Source organism: Osmia lignaria, chromosome 13, assembly GCF_051020975.1.
Source record: "Osmia lignaria lignaria isolate PbOS001 chromosome 13, iyOsmLign1, whole genome shotgun sequence".
Classification (NCBI taxonomy): Eukaryota; Metazoa; Arthropoda; class Insecta; order Hymenoptera; family Megachilidae; genus Osmia; species Osmia lignaria.
Window position 1 is genome coordinate 240507 of NC_135044.1, and position 12230 is coordinate 252736.

The window sequence follows — 12230 nt, forward strand, 5'->3', positions numbered from 1 at the left end:
ATGCGACGTAGCAAAGGGTCGCGTAGGTGTTCCAGGGTAGTATGTACATTTGATCTCGCCCATTTTCATTGGTCACATTCAGCGAGTCCTGTTGTCCTATTGGACGATTGATCCTACCTTCTCTCCCACCTTTTCAAATAGAGGTGTCTCTGGAAGAGTAGGGATTATAATACGTACTTAGCATGGCATGTATGATACGTAAGGTAGGCAGGTGTGTTCACAGTGCTTGTGCACCCCGTGTCACGCACCAGCCACTCGGTGTTGAAAAGAGATAGAGGGTGGCTGTGAAAGGAGAAAAAGTTAAAGCAGGAAAAGTGAAGGCAGACAATCGTATTCGTATTGTTCATCGAGGGATCAGCGTGTCAACGACTGTTATTTCGATTTTTAGCTTTTAGGTAGCCTGAAACAAGCTTCAGGTTCACGATCTTCGGACGTTCCAGAACGTAGTACCGTCATTGTTTCACTGTTAGCCAACGAAACGCATAGCCTGCGTGAACACTCGTTTATCGAGATTAGTTAACGGGCTACACCGGCTAAGAATGGTTCAAAGATTTTGCACCAGTGTGGCTGCGCTTAGCCTCGCCCTGAGTGCTTGCGTTGTTTTTCCGCGTGCCGTCATGGCGCTCGACTTGAGTCGATTTTATGGTCACTTCAACTCGAAACGTACTGGTAAGTCGTCATTGTCCGTTACTAATTTGTACGATAATCTTGCTTGAATATAATCATGATTTGTTTATCTGAAATTCGTTAACGTTACATTCCGTTTAGAGTAGAATTACTTTTCTGTAGATTGTGAAATAGTAATCGATTAAGCTATAAACTATAATTATTTAGTGACAGTTGTTTGTAATGATGCTAGTTCGTAATGATGGGGTGCAATTTCTGTTGCACAAATAGGTAAGGTGGAGTCAATTGGGCTCCTATAAATATTCCATGCATATGTATTTTTTGTTATTTCTTTTTCCCTTATTCATAAAATCTCGGGTAACATCGAATAATATTATATTTGTAGAAATACACGACGACGAATATCATGTAACAAGTTGGTTAAGGATTAAAACACCGTTTACGCAAGGTTCTACGATACATTTTAGTCTTTATATACATAAGTACGATCCATTGTGTGGATGGTAAGGACGTTTAAGTGGTAATTTCAATCCACGTGGTGTATTTCAACGTATCACGATTCATCTTCGTGATAGGCTGTCTGTAGTTTATTCAATGCAATGAATGAAACGGTAGTTCGTTTCGTTATGGAACGTGGCATGACTACTACCACCACTGATTAATGTTATTTTATTATTAAATTCCTTGTGGTAACGAGCAGGGAATTGAAATTACCATATTTTCCGATCGAGTATTTCACTTGAGAACCAATTGATACGATGATATATTGGTAAAATCCATATCAGTTGTGCTAGCAGCCAGCAATAATTATTAATAATTATGTATGCTAATTTGGCCACTCTGTACAGAAAGTCGTACATTACATACATACATACATACATGTATCTTAACTTAATATTTGTAAATTCGAATGTTACAGAAAATGCATGCCGGCCGTACGAGCCGTTTAAATGTCCAGGAGACGGCATATGTATTTCGATCCAGTATTTATGCGACGGTGCTCCAGATTGTCAAAACGGATACGACGAGGATTCAAGACTATGCACAGCTGGTAATTAATTGTTACAACGTATACATACTACGAAACAGTTGAACTTAGATTATGTAGAAAGACTGATTTATGCTCGACCTCTACTACTGTTTACCTTGGCTGTCCGATGCGTGACTGACGCACCGCGTGTGTTGTGTCCCATGTCATCGTAAAGAAACATAAATGTCAATTGGCAATTTTTTCATTATATTCATTTATTTATTTAAAGTTTAATCAGTAAATACTTTCTGTTGGACATTTTAGCGAAAAGACCACCGGTAGAGGAAACGGCTAGTTTTCTGCAGTCGTTGCTGGCAAGTCACGGTCCTAATTATCTCGAGAAATTGTTCGGAACCAAAGCGAGAGATACACTGAAACCTTTGGGTGGAGTGAACTCGGTAGCCATAGCTCTTTCTGGTAAGTTATTTTTTCATTTCCATAAACAACATTGCTGGCGTCTCCATTGGTTCCAATTTAAATTAGGTATTAATCGTTTGATTTTTATCGAACAATGAACAAAATTCATGTTTTTAGAATCCCAAACGATCGAAGACTTTGGTGCAGCATTGCATCTGATGCGATCAGATTTGGAACACTTGCGTTCCGTGTTCATGGCGGTGGAAAACGGTGACTTGGGTATGCTGAAATCGATCGGTATCAAGGATTCCGAATTGGGAGACGTCAAGTTCTTTCTGGAGAAACTCGTGAAAACCGGCTTTCTCGACTGAACAGGCTACTCCCAGAGGAACGACATCGCGGAGGCACTATCATGTTGGCTGTATCGTATTACTACAATCGCATTATCCTATCGCTTAAAAGCTCGACTACTCTTCTTTGCCAACTATCTTTCGCAACGTGATCGCCATCTACTTGTTTGCCTATCTTTTTTCTTCTTTCTCCTTTCGTTTCTTATTGTTCTTGCTTTTCAAAAGAATACGCCAAAAGAGCACCGAGATCAATCGAGATAGCTGTATCTATCAATCATTATCGAGGGGCATGGGAGTACTGAACGTTTAAACTTTCGCTAAATGTCAAGGGTCAACGCTTGTACATACATGCATACATATATCTGTTGTGCACACCTTTTTAATGACCCAACGTCGTTCTCTCGCGCTACAATGGACGCGTTGTTACCCTTCTAGGAAAGAAAGTGATCAAAGTTGAAACAATGTCGTGACGATGAAAGTCACGCATCGAGCATTGCGACGATATAGAAGCATAGTAATTACTTGGGTCAATTAATTATATTTTACTCGTGTCGCACTGGCCTGCGATCGATATAACAGGCTAACGTTGCCCGCTTCCGAGGCCAGTATGGCGTAGCCGTTAGACATTTAATCATCCTTTCAGAGACGAAAAAGGAAAAAAAAAAAAAAAGAATTATACCTTGATTTCTTCTTTCTTTTTTTCTCTTCCTTTTTCTTTTTTTTAAATTTTCACTTCCATTGTCAGTCTCTTATGGCGTTCAAAGTAACGACACGTACTCGTGCATGCGCAAAATCTTCTGCCTTGCAAATTGATCGTAAAATTCCGTATACTGCACATGATGTTTGTCACAAGCTATCATGTACAATGTATATTACATAATAATTTCTGTATGTATGCGTATATATACATTATATACAGGAAGCGGTGTGATGATTACTGCTGGTACAGTACCATGTAAAGGTCCTTCTACGGATTTCAGTTTCCCGTCGTATCGAGTTCGAGTAATTTATACCTACGTAGATTTTCGACCAGTATTTCGCCAATCTGATGTTTAGAATGAATCTTACTGGATATAGTTTGCCGTTGAACGCGTCATTGAACACGGTCGTACACCGATTATTCAATTAAGTGAAGGACAATCAAGATAAATCAGCCATATATATCTCTCTTCTGTTACTTGAAAAACGCTGCTTTTATATCGCATCGGGTAAAAGGATGTTTGATCGCATGTCTGAACAATCAAGAATCGTTGATGATATTTCAATGAATGATATTTCTCGTCGATACGCACCAAACAGAAATACGTAGATAAGTCCTATTGGAATCAAAAAGTTTTATTCGTTGGACGGATATACAGTGAACTCTTTGCGGTCTACTTTATTTATTTATTAAAACAGATGTATTATCATTGATATTCCCTCCCCCCACCCGCTTCATTATCATTTTTGAATGTTACAGATATATTGTAAACACCGACACAGTGTGCTACACACTTGGATCGCAAAGGGTTAATTGTATATTTTGTAACGTATGCTTCGATATACTTATTTTAATCGTCAATAAAGCGTAAAGATCGATACAAACCTTCGCTGGTAGGAAAAACTTTGAATCGATCTTACTAGGTATCCAGTTGTTTTTGCTGTAACACTATTAAACGCAACGTACAAATTCCATTTTAGAAAAGTGTATTTCATGTTGTATCGATCGGTTTGTATTAATGTTTTCAAAACAACAACAGTCATCTTATTTTTTCTGATAAAAGCGATCGATCTTTAGTGAGATATGGATACACGAATGTGTATATGAAACGAAAAAAAAAAAGAAAAAAAAAATATATATATATACATATTATCTATTTTAAACATGAGGAAGTAAAGCAGGTACAAATCTAGCATCTTATCGCGTTCCTTCAGGGTATAACGCGCTCTTTACTTAAGATGAAGATGTATTAAAGATGCAAATGACGGTAATGCAACGTAACATATCAATATGGATACATATCAGTAACGTAATCTGGAGATGAGTGTCGTGTTCTTTCAGGGTGCTGGTTCTCCGTTTTCTTTCTTCCTGTTCGAAACCGGGGAGCTAATTACACGTCTACACCCACAAAGAAAGACTTTCGTTTAACGAATAAAACCCATCTCTACCTATATTTTAAGCGTAATATCTTCTAGTCAACCAATGACGTATCTTCTAATATAAATAATTAAGTATATATATATATATATTACATATCAACAAAAGAGTCACTTTTATCAAATAGTAGATATAATATTTTGGTATATAAAAGAGAGAAAAATGAAGAAGACAGAGAGAGAGAGAGAGAGAGAGAGAGAGAGAGAGAGAGAGAGAGAGAGAGATATGTAACGTTCCCTCCAGATGTCAATTACGGTCCAAAGTAGGGCCTGGACCGAAGACAGAATCCTGAGGGAAGTTGTGTAAACTTTAAGATGAATCTTTCAAAGGATCAAGACGTTCTGAATCTCCGCTCAGGAACGACTTCGTCCTTCACCTCCTCCCTTCCCTTTCCTTCAATTTCGACGTGGTACATTTAAGATACATTTAAGATTACCATCTTTAATGGTAATTGGAATTGATGAATCCAAACATGTACAATGTGCAGTGTGTATATTTCAATCGTTTTAAAACAGTGTTGTATACAGGAGAGACCTCTTATGCATTTTATTATGTGTAATAATATACATAAAAGCAGAAGAACGATAGAAGGATCCATAAAAGCTTCTCAAAACATTTCTCTAGCAGCACTGTTTAGAGCGAGGAGTTCTAAAATGCTTGTACACGCCGCGTATTCTCTTATCTATCGTTTACAATTGTTTGTTTACTACTCTTTTGTATGATGCGATTTAAAGAGACAATCGATGTAATAATCCATGTAATAATTCATGTCCCACTCGGGTTTTATTATCTGTATTTTATGTTTGAAATCGCACGCGTATATAAAATTCTCAGTAGGTACGTCATGAAAATTACAGTTACCAGCATAAACGTCAATAGTTTTCATTGCATTAGCAATCTAATTTATTTAAGTACATTAGACATACAAATATACATATATGTATAATCGTGAATTGTTAAAAACGTAACAGAACATATCTGCACGATCCGTCCATAGTTATCCACGCTTGAGAAAAATACAAATTCAAATCAATTTCGAAAATGATGTAATTTATATATGTATATGTTTTAATTATCGCTTTCTTTCTTTTAATGTTATAAACAAAGTAGCGTGAACGAGCATTATTGGATGTTTACCGCCGCTTGATAAATATGTACAGCGCAAAAGTATACGTAATCAACATTGACCATCTTACAATTAGTTAACAAGATTGAAATAATGTGATAATGTAATAAAATCACATGCCGTCGTCGTATCCATGTTACTTTCGACTTCTATATTGTTCTACTGCCAAAGCATTCTTATTCTTATTCTTATTCTTATTATACGGCAACTGCGACGTACCATACACTTGTAAGTGATCTTGCTTCTTAAAGTTTTTGTACTTCTATTAATTAAAATACAATGTTCTTGGAAATAAGTTCAGCGCGCGACGATCATTAAATAAAGTGAACGTTTCTTCAGTTTTATTTTATGCAATTAAAATTGTATGTACCTGATCACGTATATGTATATATGATATGCTTATGATTCTTGTAAAAATTAAAGTTTTCTTTTTTTTTTTTTTATTCGACTAAAATCTCATGAAATCAACATGAGTAATACTTTCCAAACACATTGGGCTATGCCGCAAAAGAAATGATTCATACTGAATTTAGTGGACAAAATGTTTTATTTAAATGTTCGGTTCAGGTATAAAAACAGACCAAGAAATAATATGAATAGAAAAGACAGAAAAATAGGTATATTTTTTCATTTACATTTCAGTTGGTTCGATCAATTCGTATTTGCTGGTAATCCCTCCAAGACTTTTTAATTCGTCCACCAAATTTCGTACATCTATTTTACGAGATATTACCAATGTTCGTTGATCCTTAGGACCATAACTGTGTGATTTCAAACCCAACTGTCTTGCTATCCTAAATTTAATAAACCCGGTTTTTAATGTGATCCATCGTTTCAGAAATTTTTATCACTATACTACTTACACATGGATTGCAGCTCTCTCTTCATTTGTAAATGCAGAGAATACCAAATCAGTTCTCATGTCACCTGCCAGATACTTTTTCATAATGTGTCTAGATTTATATTTTACGTGATTCAGTGAGGAAGAATTTGACTTTAGTCCTAGTCCTTCTCTGCTGATCTGTTGCTTAACACTATTCAATCGATATTAATATTTACAATGCTTTGCACAAAATATAAGAGAAATCACGCTTACGTGATAGGTTCCACGATTCCCTGTTGCGATTTACCGAGACCTCCACCCGTCCAACCCATTAATTTCATTAATTTTTTTCCAATATTATCATCAGAAATTGACTCCTCTGTTACTGTTGCTTTTACCATTGTTGTTGTAGTTACATTGGAATCTTCATTTATATTTTGCTTAATCTAAACATTAGATACAAGTTTGGATTAAATTCAATAAACATAAACATGAACGTCAAAACTCCACGTTACAAACCTTAATTGTATAATAATATTTTTTTAGTTCTTGTAATCCAATAATAGCTGCTTCTTTCTTTGCCATTTTCTGATTACAATTAGAAGCTTCTGCCAATGGCTTTGAGTTGATAAAAATAGTGCATTTACTATAAAGACATGCAATTAATTTTATTTGCATATACAACAGAAAATAAAAATAATAACACATACAAAAAGTTACTGATTTTATTAAATTTCCATTCTAAATCATTGCCCGAGGCATTAATTGCACAAGCAATTATATTCTGTGGTACATCCTTAGGTCTCTCTACCAATACGATATCACCAAATGGTGGTTCTTGTAATTTTATTCGTTTAACGGGTACTTTGCTAGTTGTAGATTCAACAGTGGAGCTTGTACTTTCTAATTCTACTTCTGTATTAACTTTATTGGTAGACGATCGGGCATTCAGTCCTGAATAACATAAATACATTATTCGATACAATGTATGACCAAAAAATGATTTGAAATTGTTAAAAATAGCGATAGAACTCACAGTTCTTAGATATACCTTTAACCTTTGAACTAGCAGCATCTGAAGCTTTCACAAATGTTCTTTGTAACTTAGTCTTCTGTTTCTCTCTATAATCTCCAACAATATCTTTAGCTAATTCTGCTATTAATTGCATTGTCTCTTTTGGATATCTGAGAGAAACATAGTAAAAATAATCAATGTTAAATGTCATGTTCTTATAAATAATATATGAAAATTAGTAACAAATATATGTACTTTACCTGCAGCCAAGCAATTCGACATTAGTAAATACTTGAGCCAAACAAACAAGTTCATCTTCTGGGAATTTATCTTTATGAGCTAAAAGAAATTTACGTCTAAGTTCCCAATGTTCATCAGATTCGTGTTCTGCCTTTAACCGTTCTACGTCCCAGTCTTCCTCTGTAGTCATTTTCATCACAGTGCAACAGGTTTTATGTAATAAATTATGAACCTATACAAATGCATAAATATTCATCAAATGTACATATGCCCCTTGCTGATACCATAAACATTGTTGAATTGCTGTTATTTATATGTGTATAATATAATATACAAAGTCTATACTTACATCCAACAAGACTGTACAAGACTGTACGTGTCTTTGTTTTCGAGGGTCTTGAAATTGTACGTGATTGTGCCTTGAGAACGAAGGCGAGAACGTAAATTGCTTCGATGTTAATTGTAAATTAATTGCAAAATCAAATCGCCCGATTCCATAAGAATGGAATCTCTAATTCGATCCTTGCGCCATCTATTCGTAAACGGCGGAAACTACTCGACGATTTACCGACCAATTTACCGACATTGGTTTAACTACTAGCGCCATCTGTACGAAAACGGCTGAAACTACTCAACGATTACCGACCTCTGAGCCAGGCGAATACTGGCGCCATCTATCGGGTACTTGCGGAAACTAATTGGCGAGTAGTTTCAGCCGTTTTTGTATAGATGGCGCTACGGGCGAATTGAAAATTAATTTATGGCGGTCTTTTTAAAATACAAGTTTGTCAAACAATTATTTTAATAATTTAATAATGTACCAAATGTACGTCCATAAATACTTACATACATACACATTTATAATATAAATATATTTTTGGATCATTGGTTTATGATTATAATTTGTAGTAATTATAAGGATGCATAGAAAGTTGAAATCATAACGAAATATTAAACACAGTTGTTTATATCTTTATGCAAGAAATATGACTTTTATAATATATATTTACTAAAAATATAAATTCCAGAAAAGAAACATTATTTTCAACACCGGTATAACAGTACAAAAAGTTGCCAGAAGGGTGCACGAGTACCTCTACAGTTAATTATCTGTATGTACCAGTGAGTCACTGTTAGTACTATCATTGACAATACAGTAAACGAAGCGCGACAGCTGAGACTTAGAAAAAGAGGAAATAGTTGCTTTATATACGCGACCTGAAAAGGTATTTAGAGAATCTAAATTTGTCATCGTTGCAGGTAGAAACTATGTGTATTCCAATCCAATGGGCGAAATTTCTAAGGCTTAAAATTAAATTAGGCATCCCTTGACATTGGGCGTGTGGCACCGCCTTTTTCGTTATTCGTTCTCATATATCCAGCTTTATTTTATTTTGTATTACCTTTTTTAGGCATAGGCGAGCGTAATAAAAAAATTACACGAATATTCGATGGATCGCAGATAGTTTTGTATCATTTGTCTCAACATTTCTTATGTCGCGTTCAAAGACACAGCGTAGTATAAACATGACGGAAAAATTAAATGCCAGTCTATATATCACTATACATATCAAAACAGTGCACAAAGTTGTGCTCTAACCTGTATTTTCTTGACTTAAACATATTTTATGATCTATAATATATAAGTAGGTAAATATATGATTCTGTGCTTGTGTTTAGATTTCTCATACTAACAATAGGAGTTTCACATCCTGCCTTTCTCAACTATGATTTCCTTTAATGATATTTGTTTCTGCCAACTTTCTAATTTAGTAGATATATTTTAGTATATATATGTATATATATATATATATATATATATTGCTTCAATCATTTTTATATCTTTTCTTTTGTATTAATGTTCTTAAATATTGTTGTTTCAGAAGTACATAGGAAAATGTCTAAAAAGCCAGGTACTACCCAAGCAATGCATAAGGTTATAATGGTTGGAAGTGGAGGCGTTGGAAAATCTGCCCTTACATTACAGTTTATGTACGATGAGGTACAGGAACCTTGTACATACATATGTATATATTTATATTTATATCTCAATATGTATAGCTGATTAAATACAAACATATATTTCTTTTTATTCTAATTAGTTTGTCGAGGATTATGAGCCTACAAAAGCAGATTCTTATAGAAAGAAAGTTGTATTAGACGGAGAAGAAGTACAAATTGATATTCTAGATACTGCAGGACAAGAAGATTATGCAGCAATTAGAGATAATTATTTTAGAAGCGGAGAAGGATTTCTTTGTGTGTTTTCTATAACAGAAGATGACAGTTTTCAAGCCACTCAAGAGTTTAGGTATGTAATAATTTATTTAATACAAAAACATGCATATATTTAAGGTACAAAACAAAATCCATTGATTTTTTTTATTCAGAGAACAGATTCTTAGGGTAAAGAATGATGAAAACATTCCATTTCTATTAGTGGGAAATAAAAGTGATTTGCAAGAAAAGAGGAAAGTTACTTTAGCAGAAGCTCAAGCAAGATCACAACAATGGGGTGTACCATATGTAGAAACAAGTGCAAAAACGAAAGAAAATGTCGATAAGGTAGGTTGATTATAAAACCACTTATGTTTCTCAATATCAAAGTAGTTGTTTTGTTGGAAATTAATTAGTGTTACCAATAGTATTTAATAGTGGAAACATATTTATACATTTATAGTTGTATATAAGTAAATGCACATGCAGTATTTCAATTTTATTACAGCCTTTAGAATACAGAAATTGCATGAGATATATATCTGTTTAGCTTCATTTGCAATTTCTTCTGTATCCTACAATTTTCTCTGCTACATGTGCATCGTATAGCTTTTGCACACGTGATTCTTTGCATTAAATGTGTGTTTGTATAAGCACATCATAAGCATACATGTATACTGCATATTTGTTTTTAATTTAAAAGCACTTTTTCGAGCCTCGAGGCTTTGAGATGGCATCAATTGCACATTTTCAGGTATTTTTCGACTTGATGCGTGAAATAAGGTCGCGCAAGATCGAGGACAAGTCAGCGAGCAACGGTCGTGGAAAGGACCGTGCTAACAAGAAGAAAAAGAAGTGCATTTTTCTATAGGTTTGCAGTTTTTTAAACTGTTGTTAATTTTTTTATAACGTAAAATGTACAATACTTAAGGGTTTTATATACACATGTATATATATATATATTTTCTTTTTTTTTTACTTTTTTCTAACATTTAAATAAATATGTGTATGTGCAATTATCAGCAGGTAACAATTACACCAGATGTAACAGCCTTCTACAAGAGTGTCTCTCACAGGCACGTATAATAGAACACTTTTTATTACTTATATTTTGCTTGATTCTTGCTTATGCCTGAAATACTGCATATGCATGCAGAATTATAATTCAGTATTAAAAACTATAAAGACACAATTCTTTTTCTTTTTTTTTTTTCTTTTTCATTTTTGAGAATTCAATTTAAACATAAATGGCTGAAAATTTCCATATAAAATAGTAAATATAGCTTGTTGCCATGCATGTATATTTTTTTTTCCATATAACCGGTACAAAAATTATCTCATATTTTCACTCATTCAGTGCAGTTTTTATTGTGCTTTAATTGTACAAACTTAAATGGTGAAATTAAAGTAAACGGACGTGAAATTTATGTATATAGGTACATAGTATAGGACATATTTTGTGTTACATTACAGGTATTTTTTGATTTAATGAGCGCGATAGCTGCACGGAAAGCACAGGAAAATCAAGGCGATGGAAAAGAGGGCAAGGAGGAAAGAAATTGCTGCATTTTGCTCTAACAATTACAAAGCAACGCGTATAACTTTCATAACGGAATATTCAACTTCTAATTGCAAAAGCTGAGTAAGAAAAGTGTATTTATATATATACACACACGTGTTACATACATATAGTAAAACTTTTCTGACACTTTACAGTGAATTGACGCACTAAACGTATATACAAATATTTATATTGAAAAAACATACAGTTTAAAAATTGTTTAATGATTGTTACGTTAGAAGTTATAAAATTCATGTTCCTTCTTATAACATTGCTTATTGATTAATTTATAATGCACGGGTGCATATAATCATAATTCCTATGTATTAATAATAATTTGCATCATAATTTTTAATATAAATAGAATCAAAGCTTTCAACAAAGCACAAAATTATCTTATATATTTTATCTTAGGTATTTTTTAACTGTTCTTAGAGTGCTGAAACATGTATATAAATCATTTATTCAAGTATTGTAGATCAAAAAGAAAGAAAGGGTAAAGAATTTTTATATGTATATATACATATAGAACATGTACATGTATATATACATTATACACAGTCTTGTGATTAGTTAATGACAGTGATTAAAAGAGTTGCTAATATTTATTATAAAAACACTGTAATTGGTTTTGTTTACAAATAAAAGTAACATATCTTTATTCGTGTATTTTGTATATTTCTTGGAAACCTTGAATGATTTCAGCACTCTTGTTTTAGTATCTGTCAATAATATTTGTTTAAACTC

At 33.6% G+C, this 12230-nt stretch overlaps 3 protein-coding genes across 7 annotated transcripts; 2 read left to right on the plus strand and 1 right to left on the minus strand.

The window, feature by feature from the left end:
* The first annotated feature begins 174 nt into the window (after positions 1-174).
* Positions 175-7096, plus strand: LOC117610172 (prohormone-4). Its single transcript, XM_034337229.2, has 4 exons — positions 175-669; positions 1547-1678; positions 1922-2074; positions 2192-7096. Exons 1-4 carry the CDS (start codon positions 540-542, stop codon positions 2383-2385), a joined length of 609 nt encoding a protein of 202 aa, XP_034193120.1. The 5' UTR covers positions 175-539; the 3' UTR covers positions 2386-7096.
* LOC117610169 (NF-kappa-B-repressing factor) lies at positions 6033-8242 on the minus strand. Its single transcript, XM_034337225.2, has 8 exons — positions 8055-8242; positions 7726-7937; positions 7502-7635; positions 7161-7404; positions 6970-7096; positions 6724-6896; positions 6491-6661; positions 6033-6421 (listed from the first exon to the last, which is right to left on the minus strand). The coding sequence occupies exons 2-8, from the start codon at positions 7899-7901 to the stop codon at positions 6259-6261; spliced, it is 1188 nt and encodes a 395-aa protein (XP_034193116.1). The 5' UTR covers positions 7902-7937; positions 8055-8242; the 3' UTR covers positions 6033-6258.
* A 553-nt stretch (positions 8243-8795) lies between these two features.
* On the plus strand, positions 8796-11659 carry Rala (Ras-like protein A). Of its 5 annotated transcripts, none has more exons than XR_004582808.2 (7): positions 8797-8931; positions 9589-9707; positions 9808-10016; positions 10096-10270; positions 10677-10793; positions 10946-10998; positions 11396-11659. XR_004582808.2 is itself a non-coding variant. In XM_034337196.2 (6 exons), exons 2-5 carry the CDS (start codon positions 9603-9605, stop codon positions 10791-10793), a joined length of 606 nt encoding a protein of 201 aa, XP_034193087.1. In that variant the 5' UTR covers positions 8797-8931; positions 9589-9602; the 3' UTR covers positions 11396-11659. The 5 variants fall into 5 exon arrangements, 2 of the variants coding, with proteins under 2 accessions (XP_034193088.1, XP_034193087.1); XR_004582809.2 differs by lacking the exon at positions 8797-8931 and adding an exon at positions 9195-9355; XR_004582810.2 differs by lacking the exon at positions 8797-8931 and adding an exon at positions 9195-9351.
* The last annotated feature ends 571 nt before the right edge of the window (positions 11660-12230 follow it).